The 13551-nt window shown below is 60.0% G+C and overlaps 1 protein-coding gene across 3 annotated transcripts; it reads left to right on the plus strand.

Annotated features, from left to right (window-relative positions):
- The first annotated feature begins 830 nt into the window (after positions 1-830).
- Positions 831-12233, plus strand: CERCAM (cerebral endothelial cell adhesion molecule). Of its 3 annotated transcripts, none has more exons than XM_079323925.1 (13): positions 831-989; positions 5249-6344; positions 7869-7979; positions 8180-8297; positions 8376-8510; positions 8597-8801; positions 8875-9185; positions 9366-9472; positions 9576-9708; positions 9873-10000; positions 10077-10280; positions 11153-11389; positions 12064-12233. In XM_079323925.1, exons 2-12 carry the CDS (start codon positions 6154-6156, stop codon positions 11385-11387), a joined length of 1878 nt encoding a protein of 625 aa, XP_079180051.1. In that variant the 5' UTR covers positions 831-989; positions 5249-6153; the 3' UTR covers positions 11388-11389; positions 12064-12233. The 3 variants fall into 3 exon arrangements, with proteins under 3 accessions (XP_079180051.1, XP_079180050.1, XP_079180052.1); XM_079323924.1 differs by lacking the exon at positions 831-989 and adding an exon at positions 4929-5053; XM_079323926.1 differs by lacking the exon at positions 831-989 and having other exon boundaries at positions 4959-6344; positions 8875-8994; positions 9109-9185.
- Positions 12234-13551: the final 1318 nt, after the last annotated feature.

Raw genomic sequence — 13551 nt, forward strand, 5'->3', positions numbered from 1 at the left:
CTGACCATTAGGGTCTCTTGCCCTCCACCCCCCCCGGCCCCCCCCGGTTCCTTACACCAATAAATATGGATTAGTGAAATACTTTTTCCCACACTGATGAAAAGCCGGGATTGATCTTTCCACCTCCTTTATCTACCAACCTGACAAGTTTCTAAACAAAATTAAGAGGGAAGAGGCGAAAGGAGCCATCGCAGGTTGGGCGGCCGGGACGGATCCTGCCCCGCCGTGGGCTGGGGGTCCCGACGGGGCGCTGGCGCCGGCAGCTCTGCTCTGTGCGGCCGCTCCCGCTCCCTGCGCGCTGGGGAGCCCCTTAACCAGACAGTTAAGATATAAAATGTAGTTCTTCTAACCCAAAAAGCGAAAAAAAAAAAAAATAAAGCCCTGGCCAAGCCGTGCGCTCCCTCGAAGCGCGGCGGTGTGTCCTGGGGAGACCTGTCCTGCTCCTCACGGCGGAGCCCCAGCGCTCGCGGGCGGTCGGGGAAGTTGTCTGCAAATTTCATCCTGGAAAAAAAAAAAAAAAAAAAACAACAAACCCACAACATGATGTCATTGGCTTTCGGGTGTATCCCGCCGGCGCCCCTCCACCTGCCGCCTCGGCACGACGGTCCGCCCGGGCACGGCCGTGAGCCCGGGCACGGGGCTCGGGGATCAGGCTCCCGCCCTCCCCGCAGCCCCCCGGCTTTCCCAGGCTGCCGGTGCGCTCAATGCCTCTTTCACCAGCAGTTCCCCACTTCCCAAAAAAGCATCACCTTGCCAGCTCCCTTCCTCCCACCAGCTGCCAGGAAAAAAAAAATTAGGGCAAGGACAGGGAGCGAGAGCAAAACCAATGAACTTGTTTCCAGCTTTTCCGTCGGATCAGCCGTCCAGCACCGGGAGAAAAACATTTCTCCTGTAAAAAAGCTCCCGTCTCCGTGCAGGCTCCGATCCCGTGGTCACTGGGACACTGGCTGGAGACATGGGCTCAGCTCGGCAGCAGAGGAGAAGACACTGTAAGTTATTTGCTTAAACAGTTTCCTGGCTTTTTTTTTTTTTTTGCTCTTTTTTTTTTTTTTTTTTTTTTTTTTTTGTGTGGCGGTTATGCCACTCTTTAGGGGCTGAGACCCACAGGGATGGAGGAGGAGGGCCGGACAGGGGGCAGTTGCAAATAGGGGGGCTGTGGGGGGCGCAGGCTGCGAGGTGAGGGCAGGGTGGGCACCGGCGCGGTGCCCGTGCCGGCGGTGGCCGGTGGTGCTGGGTGCCGGCAGCCCCGGGGTGCACAAAGCCCCTTTGAGCTCCTCACAGAGGAGCTGCTGATCCCTGGCCGGCCCTCGGAACCGGGAATGGCCACTGCAGAGGAGAATGGAAGCCTGGACACCCGGGAGAGCTGACGGGGAGGGGAGCTCAGGGCTCTGGGTCGGGGACAGCTGCCCCAGCCTGAGCCCTGAACCACGGGGTGCCCAAGGCATGGGCTGGTCCCTGGCCAGCCTCGCTGGACTGGGGGGCTGTGGGGAGCAGGGGGTGCCCCAGCCATGCCACGTGCGGATGGGGACTCACTCCCTCCTGTCATGGGTCGCGGTGACATCCACAAAGCCACCAGACTGTGACCTCCAGGGTGGCCGCGGGGAAGGCTGCGCTAGGCTGGGGTGACGCGGCAGGTGGGACCAAAGGGACCCGGTGGCACCTGCTGGCACCCGATGGGACTCAGTGCGACCCGGTGGGACCCGGTGGGCCCTGGCAGCCCTGCTGCCGAGGGCGGCTGGCCAGGCACAATACCACGGCCCCTCTCCTGAGCCGCCGCCGAAGCCCCTTTCCCAGCGCCGAGCGCCTTTGTCTCGCCTTTGTAATGGAAAGAGCCCCCCCCTCCTAAATCACTGCCCTGACACCCCCATTGTCTCCTTCCCGGGGAGGTTTGAAACTTCCCCCCCCCCCCCCCGAGGTCAGGAATGTGGCCGGTTTCTATTGGGACGGAGGAGCAGGGCTGGGTGGGGGGCTGCGGGGTCACGCCGGCTCGGCGGGTCAACCCGAAAACAAAACCTTTTGAAATACCTACTCTCCATCACTGCCAACATTGTCCCCTGCCAGCGGGGGCCTGGCACGGCCCCTCGACGCCTCCAGCCCGGCCGCTGCCCACCCCAGCGGTCAGCAGCTGGGGGGGGACAGAAGGGTATTGTGCCGAAGGGGACAGCTTTGTTTTCGGTCACAGCTGCCCCGGGCTGGGACGGGACCGACCGTCAGCCCCACTGCGGGGAGAGGAGGGAGGGGAGGGGAGTGCACCGGCCAGCACATCACAGGGGAGACCTGGTCCAATGGGTACCCCTCTGTCGCTGTCCCTCGGAGAGGTGGCACTGGGGGGCACAAAGGGCAGCTCCCTGTTGTCCCTGGAGTGAAGCCTCAGGATGTGTAGCCTCTCCGTGCCCACTGACAGCCTAGCATTGATTTCCTGCCTCAGTTTTCCCTTGCTGTGCCACTGACAGGCCCTTTGACACCCAGAGCCAGGACACTGCTGGCCCTGATGCCAAAAGGTGTGGTCCAGACTGGGGAGAAAAGGGACCATTCTGAGGCTGAACCAGCTGTGCCACCCAGAAGGGTCAGGATTTGGCCACTGCAGGGCTCAAATGTGGCTCCAAGAGTGGCAGTGCCTTGCAGGTGGAGTGGAGCATGGCCCTGGCTTCCTGCTCCCAGCAGGAGGTGAAGAAGGACCCCAGGAAGCCTTCACACTCCCCGAATTTCACAGCCCAGCAGGAAGACCCCAGTGGGTTGAGGCTTGGGAGACTGGCAGAGTGTCACTGTTCTATTTACAGTGGCACAAATCTCCCTTTCCCCACAGCCAGGAAGAAAATGCTGCTCCCATCAGCCTCCAGCTCCTCTGGCACAACATCTCTTGGGTGGGCCAAAATCCCCTAGGGTGGCCAAAATCCTTCCCAGGATGACCAAAATCCCTCCAAGATGGCATAAATTCCCCTGTATTTTTCTGTGTGGGAAGATCTGTAGTTTTTGCTCCCTGCAGAAGCGCCTGCAAGGAGGAAAGTGGAGCAGCGCTCATGGATGTGATGGGTTTAGCAGAGACCTGGAAGGAAAACCCAGCTGAGAGGGGAGCTCTGGCCTCCTGAGCTATCCAACAGCTGGGAGGTGGTGAAAACATCTGGAACAGCTGGAATGGTGCAGGATGAGGGGCTTGCATAGCAGAGGATATGGTGGATTGCCTTGGTTCTAGATTTCCCCCTGGACAGGCACTTGCTGGGGGCTTGGGAAGTAGGGGGGAGGGCTCTGTGCCTCAGTTTCCCCAGCAGGAAACAGGGCTGATGTTTTGAGGCTGGGTAAGTGAGGGAAAGTCTGGAGAAATCATGTCTGATGGGAGAGCATCACTTGGGCAGTGTCACAGTGTGGGGATGGAGACCCTTGGGAGTACCATGGACTTTGGGCAGCTGCTTGGGTCCCCAAGATGTTTTTTCTATGAAAAAAAGATTAATAAAATTTTTTTGTTGACCGAAGGACTTGGCCATGTACACGCACACAGAATCTCTGCATTTATAGATACATATATAGACACACACACACATGCCTTTATATATTTGCCTTTTGCAACCAAGGTTGAACCTTTTAAAGCAGAAAAACCCATTTGAGGAAACTGGAGCTTTTCAAAGGCTTTGCTAAAAATCCTAGAAAATTTCAAGGAAGGGGTGGAGAAAGGTGGGAGGTAACCAAAATCCTCATCCCTGGGTCCAAAAGCAACTTTCTCTTATTAAAAAAAAAAAAAAAAAAAAAAAAAAAAAGAAAACCTTCTCCTGTAAATGTTGTGCAGTGCTGCTCCTGCTGGAGCCTTGGTGATGGGAGGGTGGTTTTCCAGGCAGGATGTTTTCAGGCCTGATGCTGGCTCTGTATTGCAGGTATCACCATGAGTGCATGGAGCCATGGGGCTGTCCCAAGCCCCATGGGGACACTCTGGGCCCTGTGGGGACCTGCCACCTGCCTTCCAGTCCTGCTCCTGGGGCACAGGAGCTGTCACAGCCCTGTGTGAGCAGCATGGTGCAGGGGTACTGTGGGATGCAGGTGGAAATGCTGAGCCACAGCACGGAGTGGGGGGATTGTCCCCCTGAGGACCACACAGGATGTGCCCTGACAAGTCTCTCCATGTCCCCCTTCTCCCTGAGCTCAACCAGGGCTGTTTTTCCATTGCATGCCCAAAACTGCTTGGGATCACTTGGCTCTCAGTGGGCTCTGTGTGTCTGGCAGCAGTGAGGATGTGGGGGGAAGGCAGATTGCAAAGGAAGGGATAATTCTGATCCCAGCTTGGCTTGGGAGGACAGGCCCAGGATGCTCTGTCCCTCTGCCAGTCTCAGCCTGTGTGCAGCACATTTCACTGGCCCGTGCCTCAGTTTCCCTATGTCACAGAAGTGACCCCACTTCTCTGCCTGTTTTGGGGGTGATGGGGCTGTGGGAAGAGAGTCTCTCCCTCTCTCCTCTGCTCTGCAGCTCACGGCCAGAGGGTGCTGGAGAGGGCTGTACAGGGCAGCAGGGCCATGGCTGTGCTCGGGTGGCTGAACCGTGCGGGGTCCCAGGAGAAGGGCAGGTCCAGCTGTGACCCTGAGACAATGCAGGGATGGAGAGAGATCGGGATGAAGAAGGGAAGGAATGCAGGGATGAAGACATGACGAGATGAAGAAGAAAAGGGATGCAGGGATGAAAGAATGGAAGGGTGAAGGGCTGGAGGGGTGTGGGGATCAGGGATATAGGGATGATGGGATGCAGGGATGAAGAAAGGCAGGGAGAGAGGTTGTGGGGATCAGCTCGTCCGGACAGAGCCCGGGCTCCCCGCCGAGAGCCGGGAGGTGGCAGCAGCGGCCGAGCGCGGGCCCGGGGCGGGGGCGGGGGCGGTGCCGGCGGGGTGTCCCCGAGGGACGGGGGGGCCGCGGGCTCCGCGGGCATCCCCGCTGCTCTGCCGCCCTTGCTCCGCCTCCATCCCCTCCTGCGCTGCGGGGCCGTGCTCCAGGGCTCCGGCGGAGGGCGGAGGGGCTGCCCCTCGTTCAGCCTGCCCGGGGGCAGGCACGTGGCTGGAGCCCCGACACGGACACGGGTGGGTCCGGCTGTGCTGGGCGCTCGGGCGCCTTCCCCTTCCCGCAGTGCTCCATGGCTGGGAATTCCCGGCTGCGCTGGCGCCGAGCCCTTCCCGGAATACTTGTCTGAGCCGGGGCTGTAAACAGCATTTTTCTCTCCTTGCAGTCACTGCCGGGTCCCGTGAGTCCCCTGCCCGCTCTGTTGCTTCTTTCAGGTGTTCCTGGATTGTTCGCTTCCCGGCCCCTCTGCTGCACCCTGACGGAGCCCCGCCGGGGGGACACAGGGATCCAGCGACAGCAGCTGCCTGGGGCACCCCTCAGCCCGATGCGGGTGGGCACAGGTTTGGCCGTGTGTGGCATCCACCCGTCCCTCACCGGGGCTCCGGTGCCACCGCACTGCTGCTGGGGCGCACGGAGTCACCGCCCCGCAGGACGTGACCAGCGCCCGGCCTGCGCTCGCTCTGGGAGCTGACAGCTGTATTTATGGATTGGGTGGAAAACCAGAGGGTTTGGTCAAACGTCCCACAGGCCCCGGGCCTGCCCCTGCCCGCGGCGCGGACACGTCACGGACACGCCCGTGGGCCTGCGAACGGTCAGCCATGGGGACAGCTGGGTGGGACACGGCTCGGGGGGGTGGGCTGCCTTGGTGAAGACGACAGCCATGACCCCACTCAGCCACCACTCGCCATACAAGCCCCTCTCAGCCACAAGCCTCTCTGGCCATGATCCCCCTGTCCATGAGCCCCCCTGGCGATGATGCCCCCGGCAACCAGCGCCCTTGGCCATATTCCCCCAAACCACGAGCCCCCTTGCCCCATCCCATTGCCCACCCAGCCACCCACGCCGTGTAGGCACCGTGGGGACCCAGCCGTGCGCTGGTCAGGGGCACATGGATGCTCCCCTGGAGCATCATCGGGGAGGGGGTCCCGGGGTGTTCTCCGGTGTCTCAGCCGTGGGCTATGCGGGGCTCTGCACAGATACCGACTCTATTTAAGGAAACCCGACCCGAATTGGCCCCCGGGGCTTGCGGCGGCGGCGGGGCCGGGCCGGGGGCGGGGGCGGGGGGTGCGCTGAGCGCGGCGGGTCCCAGCCCGCCCCTTCCCCGCCCGCCGCCTCCGCCATGGGCGCCGCGGGGCCGCTCTGCGCCCTCCTCCTGCTGCTGGGCATCGGGACCGGCACCGGGACCGGCACCGGGCCAGCCCCACCGCGCCTGGTACTCGCTCTCCTGGCCCGGAACGCGCAGCACTCGCTGCCGCACTGCCTGGGAGCCCTGGAGCGCTTGGACTATCCCGCGGGCAGCATAGCCCTGTGGTGAGGGAGCGGGACCCCGGGGGGAGCGGGCATCCCGCGGTATGGAGAGTAGCAGGGATCCTAGGGGAGAAGAGGGCTGTGGGGGAATGAGCATCTGTGGGGAGGCGGGATGCTGGAGTCACAGGGACCGCGGGGAGAACGGGGAGCCCCGGGGACATGGGCATAGTGCGGGGGAAGGAGGGTCCTGGGGGATAAGGGAGGCTGTGAGTGGAATGGAGAGCCGAGGATAGCAGGGACTCGAAGGACAGTGCGGGGAGGAACTGAGGAGAGTGGGGGAACTGGGGCTTGCGGGGGGATCTTAGAGGGGCTTGGGTGGACAGAACAGATTGGAAGGAATGGGGGCCTGCGGGGGAATGGGGATCTTTAGGGGGCAGGGACCTTCGGGAAGAACAGGGACCCCGGGTAGCAGCGCCCGCCACCCCAAAATATTAGGAGTGGCTCTGCCCCGTGTGTGGGACCCGGCAGGGAACCGGGAGGGGCTCGGGCTGCCCGCGGTGAAGGGGCAGAACCCCCACCTTTCCCCTGAGGAAGCTGTGGGGCTAGTGAGAGAGGGGACCCCTGGGCACAAGGGAGTTCTGCATCATCAGGGACAGGCACTGCCTTCCCCCTCCCTGCAGGGCTCACCCTCAGCCCTCCTTTGCCAAAGACACCCCCAAGCCCCCTTTGTCGTGCCGGGGGTTGGCTGGAAGAGGAGTCTCCTGGCTCCTCGTTGCGCCATTGCCGGCTCTCGCCTGAACTTGACGGAAACTTTTCTGCATCTGCTGAGGCGGGGGCTGCTGGGGGGATCCTGGCAGGGGTGGGGTCAACTGCTGGCAGGGGAAGGGGGGTTCTCACCTTTACCCGCTGCGCCCCCGGGAACCATAGGATCCTGCAGGGTGTTTCAAGAGCAGCCCGTGGAGCTGGAGGGACACAGATCCTGCCTTGTCCATCAAATCCCCATGACAGCAGTGCCTGGGAGATGTCCCAGGGCTCCTTGACAGGTCGAGGGTGCCAAGGAGTGTGGGAACTTGGGGTTTGGTCCAGTGCAAAGTGAGCTCGGCTCTGTCTGTGCTGGGGTCCTTGTGAGCATTGTTGTGAGGACGGGTGGGAGAGTTGGGAATGGCGATAGTGCCCAGCAGAGGGAATGTTCAGGAAGGGGGATTTTTTGTTGAGTCCTTTCCTCTCACTGCTGAAATAGTGGGTTGCACAAGGGTACTCTGGGGTGCAGGGGCAGGGGGACAAAGCAGCTGTGCTGCAGTGCTCATTGTTGGCAGTCACAAGGCTGGGTGAGAACATGTCCAGGGTTGCCACTGGGCTGCAGGGATGAGGGAGCTGGGGAACAGCCTGGCTGGCTGTGGCGCCGAGGAAGAAATTGCCAGTTAGTGTTCTCCCTCCTGCCTGTGCAGACTTCAAATTACATGTTACATTCCCAAGTAAATCTACCACTGGCTCAGTCTTTTGGCCCCCTGAGCATTTCTAGTGCAGGGTGAGGTCCTGGTTGTCCCTTGAAGAGGATCCTCAGAGGCTGATGTCCCCTTATCCCAGGTTTGCAACAGACCACAACTCGGATAACACGACAGCAATGCTGCAGGAGTGGCTGGGGGCGGTGGGGAAGGACTATCACTCGGTGGTCTGGAAGGTGCAAGAGGAGCCCAGGTGAGGCTGGGTGAGTGCCAGGAGGGTGTGGGGTGGGGGCAGGTGTGGGCTGTGAGGAGCTCCTGGAGCAACATCAACTCTCCCTGGCCCAGGACCAGGAGGAGTGAAGTAGAATGGGGCTGACTCAGCCTGCCGGCACGAACAGCCTGCACTGAGTTTGTGCATTCCCAGCGAGTTAACCCCTGCCTCCCCCTGCCCAGCTCCTACCCTGATGAGCTTGGTCCCAAGCACTGGAGTGACAAACGCTATGAAAACGTAATGAAGTTGAAGCAGGAAGCTCTCACCTATGCCCGGGAGCAGCGGGCAGACTACATCCTGGTAAGGGCCTTGGGGCACTGTGGGGTGGGGGCTGAGGTGAGCTTCTCCATGTCTCCAGAACCTGTGCTGTCTCCACAGTTCATGGACACTGACAGTGTCCTAACCAACAACCAGACCCTCAAGTTTCTCATGGCACAGAACAAGTCAGTGGTGGCCCCCATGCTGGACTCTCAGACCTTCTACTCCAACTTCTGGTGTGGCATCACACCCCAGGTACGTCCCAGAAAGCCCTGGAGAATGAGACACCCCCTTGGTGGAGGAGCCCTCTGCCATGGAGGCCCTGTGCTGGTGTGCTGCAGGGATTCTATCGCCGGACCCCTGACTACTTCCCCACCAAGAACCGGCAGCGCGTGGGCTGCTTCCGTGTCCCCATGGTCTATGCCACCTTCCTGATCGACCTGCGCAAGGAGGAGACCTTGCAATTGGCTTTCTACCCGCCCCATCCCAACTACACCTGGGCCTTCGATGACATCATTGTCTTTGCCTACTCCTGCCAGGAGGCTGGTGAGGGTGATGAGGATTTTGGGGGGTGCAGGGGCTTGGGGGGGATGTGCTGCTCACCTGTCTCACCTGGCAGGTGCGGAGGTCCATGTGTGCAATCAGCAGCGCTTTGGTTACATCAATGTTCCTGTGAAGGCCCACCAGACGCTGGAGGATGAGCATGCCAACTTCGTGCATCTCACGCTGGAGGCCATGGGTGAGTATCCATGGGTGGGGAGGTCTTGGAGCCTCCAGGTCCTGACAGGGCTGTCAGCCCTAGCTCCCAGCTGGGGGAATTTGGGCTCTGCTGGAGTCTCTCCTCTCTCCACAGTGGATGGTCCCCCCATGCAGCGTTCCAGGCACATTTCTCTCCTGCCCAGGCCGCTCACAAAAATGGGATTTGATGAAGTATGTGCCTAGTGGAGCCAGTCTTGTCCCTCTGCCCATCCCTCTGGTTGTGTCCCTCCCTCTGATTGTATCCTTCAATGGCAAATCCCGAGCCCCTGTCCCCATCCTGCAGTAGCCAGTCAGGCTGTGTGTCTCCCATGACAACATGCCCCATTGTTGGGGTTCTTCTCTTCCTCCCAGATCTTCCTAATCAACCTGGTGCGGAGGCCAGACCGGCGGCAGCGAATGCTGGCATCTCTGCGGGAGCTGGAGATCATTCCACGGGTGGTGGATGCTGTGGATGGCAGGTGACATGGGGGGACCACTCAGCCAGTCCCCTGGTTTCACCTTGGGGAGGGGACAGGGAGTGTCTGGGGCAACACCCTGCTGATGCAGCCCCTTGCCTTGCAGCACCCTCAACAGCAGTGACATCAAGGTGCTGGGAGTGGACCTGCTACCTGGGTACTATGATCCCTTCTCTGGCCGCACCCTCACCAAGGGCGAGGTTGGCTGCTTCCTCAGCCACTACAATATCTGGAAGGAGGTATGGGACCACAGCAGCCATGGGCCACCAGCATTGGGCAGGGACCCTGTGAGCATCACAGGTGTCCGGAGGACCTGGGGTGAAGGGGTGTCCTGCAGGATCAGTGGCCCCGGTATGGCCCAGAGTGGTGCTGGGATAGGCTTGCACCTGTGTCCCTTCTCCAGATCGTGTCCCGGGGCTTGGAGCGGTCAGTGGTCTTCGAGGACGATGTGCGCTTCGAGGCTGCCTTCCCAGCACGGCTGCAGCGGCTAATGGAGGAGCTGGAGCGGGCGCAGCAGGACTGGGACCTCATGTAGGTGCTGGGGCCAGGGGGATGTGGGGTGAGGGTCCCCAGTGCTGGCTCTCATGGTTCCCTGGCCACCCTACAGCTACCTGGGGAGAAAACAGGTGAATGACGAGGATGAAGCACCTGTGAAAGGCGTGCGGAACCTGGTGGTGGCCGGGTACTCGTACTGGACACTGGCCTACGCCATCTCCCACCATGGGGCACAGAAGCTGCTGGCCACCAAACCGCTCTCCAAAATGCTGCCGGTGGATGAATATCTGCCCATCATGTATGACAAGCACCCCAAGTAAGAAGCAGGTTGTGCAGAAGGGTGCTGGCCTGGCCATGCCAGTGTGGGACAATGTGTTTCTTCTCTGCCGTCACCACCTCAGCCAGTTCCCTCCCTTGCGGGCGTTACTCATGCTGGAGGAAAACATCTGTAGCATGAGCTCATTCTCAGCTGGCTGCTGCCTGGTCACTGGCCGCTGGAAAATGGCCCTCTGCCAGCATGGGGTGGGGGAACAGGAATGGAGCTGGGGCTTGGTGTGGGCCCTGCACAGGGTCTTGTCTCCTGTACCCTGGTGCTGGGGGGCTGTGTGGTCCCCTGCCCCTGCTTGGGGGTCTCAGCCCTAATTTGGCGCACTTTCATGCCCCTCTCTGGGGTGGGGGTCAGCAGTAAGGCTTTGTCTGGGTAGAGGGAGGCAATTTAGGGGGTGAGTGAGCACCAGTGGGTGGGTGTCCTGGGAGAGAAGGGATTGGGAAACCCAGTGAGCAGGTTAGAGAAACATGGGGATCAGGTATGTAAAAGGCAGGCTGGAGGTGGACAGAGAGACAGATCAATGCTCTGGATGTGCACCAGGAGCAGCTGGAAGCCTCGTGCTTGCAGGCATAACAGCACCAGACAGCCCTGTCTCAGGGCCAGCTGGATGCTGTGCCAGAGACCACTCTGTGCCAAGAGCCGGCCCCAGCTGGAGGGGAGCGACAGGTCCTGTCCTCTCTGTAATCCCTCCACAGTCGTGCCCAGCCTTCCCCGGCTCCTGGTCATGCCTCACATCCCTCCCCATCCCCTGCCCCGCATGGAGCCCCGGCTGGTTGATACAGTTTTCCCAGTGCTTTTTCTCCTCTGTGCGATGCTCTGTAAGCCAGTTTCTCCTCTTGGGTCTGCTCCACTTTCCCCAGCGAGGATTACAAACGGCACTTCTCCCCACGGGACTTGCTGGTGTTTTCGGCTCACCCCCTCCTGGTTTATCCCACTCACTATGCTGGGGACAGCAACTGGCTGAGTGACACCGAGACTTCCACCATCTGGGATGATGATGCCAAGAAGACTGACTGGGTTGGCTCACAGAAGACTCTGAGGGACTCACGGGGCAGTACTGGCTACCTCCGCTCCACGGCCCGTGATGAGCTCTGATGGTGAGCAGGGCTGTGAGACACAGGCAGAGGTGACAGAGCAGCTGGACAGAGCATCTTCCTGCAAGTGCCATGTTCAGATGTGTCCCACATGCCTAGCTTGTTTATGGCATGAGGCAGCAGCTTTCCCCATCAGAGCATGGGGAAATAGGGATCAGACTGTCTTTTCCAGGTGGGGAAAGGAGTGGGGACACAGATGTGCCATGTGGGGCTGCACTGGGCTGGAGAGGACATGGGGACAGGGCCCTCCATCTCCCTGAGTCCATGCTGCTCCCCAGCTGCTCAGGTGAGGAACAGAGAACACTCCTTTGCCTGCTGCAAAAGTCTCCTCAGTGTGGAAAGAGCTGGGGCATGTCCCAGGGGAACATTTCATCCCAGCACTGTTTGCTCTTCTCAGAAGTGTCTCTGCTTGGGGCTGTGCATCTGTGGGGTGGCCATGCAGGCAGGCAGGCAGGTGACCCACACTGGCTCAGCCCCAGGGCAGCACAGACACAGTTAATGCTGGGTCAGACTTTCCCTGACCGAAGTTGCTTGTCCTGGCAGCAGAACTGCCCTGGGAGCTGCCAGACCGGGGGAGGCTGGAAAACAGCTCTCCCACTGCCTCGGCTGCAGGCGTGAACATGTCAGGGCTTCTCCTGCCATGACCACTAATGTCTGTGTCCATCCGTGTCTCCTAGGGATAGGAAGTGTGATCCAGCTGGGAGCACCATGGACAAGGACCTTACACTGCCCACTCCCACTCAGGAGAGGCAGCTGCCCTGGACAGAGGCCCAAAGGGTTCTTTGAATCTGCATGTGGTGAATCCACCCAAAGCAGGATTTGCTCCAGGAAAGCCTTTCCCTGCCAAGGGGGGAGACCAGAGGAGCGCTGTGCTGCATCTCTGCTGAGGACACATCTCCAGGACAGTCCCAAGTGATGCCAACTCTGTCACCTCCCACCAGCCTGGACCTCGAGGAGTGGACTTTGGGCTGGCACCCATGGCGGCCTGCTGCCACTGACTGGGCTTGTCCCTCATGCTGTGCCTGGGTGGAAGCCCAGGGAGGATTAAAGCTGTTTGAGCTGAAGTGCTGGGTGTTGGCATTGCCCCAGGTTCCCAGGGCATTATCCCACTGGGGTCATCTTGGTGCTGCAGGGCAAAGGTCTGGCAGTTCCCCCAGCTGGAACTTTGGGAATGAAATCTGTAAGGGGGAAATAGGGGAAGGAGAGAGGTGGGGTGGGGAAGACTGAAGCTCATCTTTGGGGTTTGGGTAGAAAAGGTGGGTGGCATTTTCAGCACTCCCCTGGAAATGGAGGTGATGGAGTAGCAGGTAGAGGCCTTGGTAGCAGATGCCCACAATGAGATCACTCATTGTCTGGAGTCTGAGACTACCAGGTGATTCAGGAAACCATCATTTGGGGCAGGTTGAACAGCTACAGGAGGGAGCTCCTGAAGGAAAACAGCTCCAGATGACACGGGACCTGAAGATTCAAGTGGATCTACTGGAGGACAGGGAGATGGAGATGACCAAATGCCTGTTCTGCAAGTGCAGGGTCCCAGCCAGTACAGACATGGGTGAGGAAGGGATGGCAGGTTGGGCACATTTTTGTTTCCCAGCTTTTCCCCTGGTCCCAAGCAATCTCAGTGCTCTAGGAGGAGCTCAGGAGCTGGGGATGGAGCAGGTCTGGTGCCAGCTGGAGCAGAGGATGGAAGCAGACGCAAGACTGTGGTATATGTCAGCCAGCAAGTGTCCCAGTGCTTGTTCCAGTGCTTGCTGGGATGCAGGAGAGGAGCTGCCTTTGCTGGGTGTCTCAGTATTCATGGGATAAAGAGCTGGGCAGGACATGCTGACACAGCCCAAGACTCGGACACATTGCCTCAGTCTGCCCTCTTCACCACGAGACCTGCAATGGGTCTGTGGGAAGCCAGAACTCCTGCAGCTGTTGGAAACTCCATGGTTTTGGCCAAAACCACTGAACTCAAAAAACACTGTGAGGCCAGCCCTGAAACTTGCAGCAACTCAGTGGGAGCAGCACGCTACAAGATTCCAGGCTCTTCACGCTTGCCAGTTTCTCAACAAAGCTGAAGTGCCTTTGGACTCTACAGAAGTAGCTCCTATTGCTCCCCATTTCTCACTAGAAACCTCCCTCCAGACTATGCTGAACAGTGATGGGAACACAGATTGAAG

Source organism: Erithacus rubecula (assembly GCF_903797595.1).
Source record: "Erithacus rubecula genome assembly, chromosome: 21".
NCBI lineage: Eukaryota > Metazoa > Chordata > Aves > Passeriformes > Muscicapidae > Erithacus > Erithacus rubecula.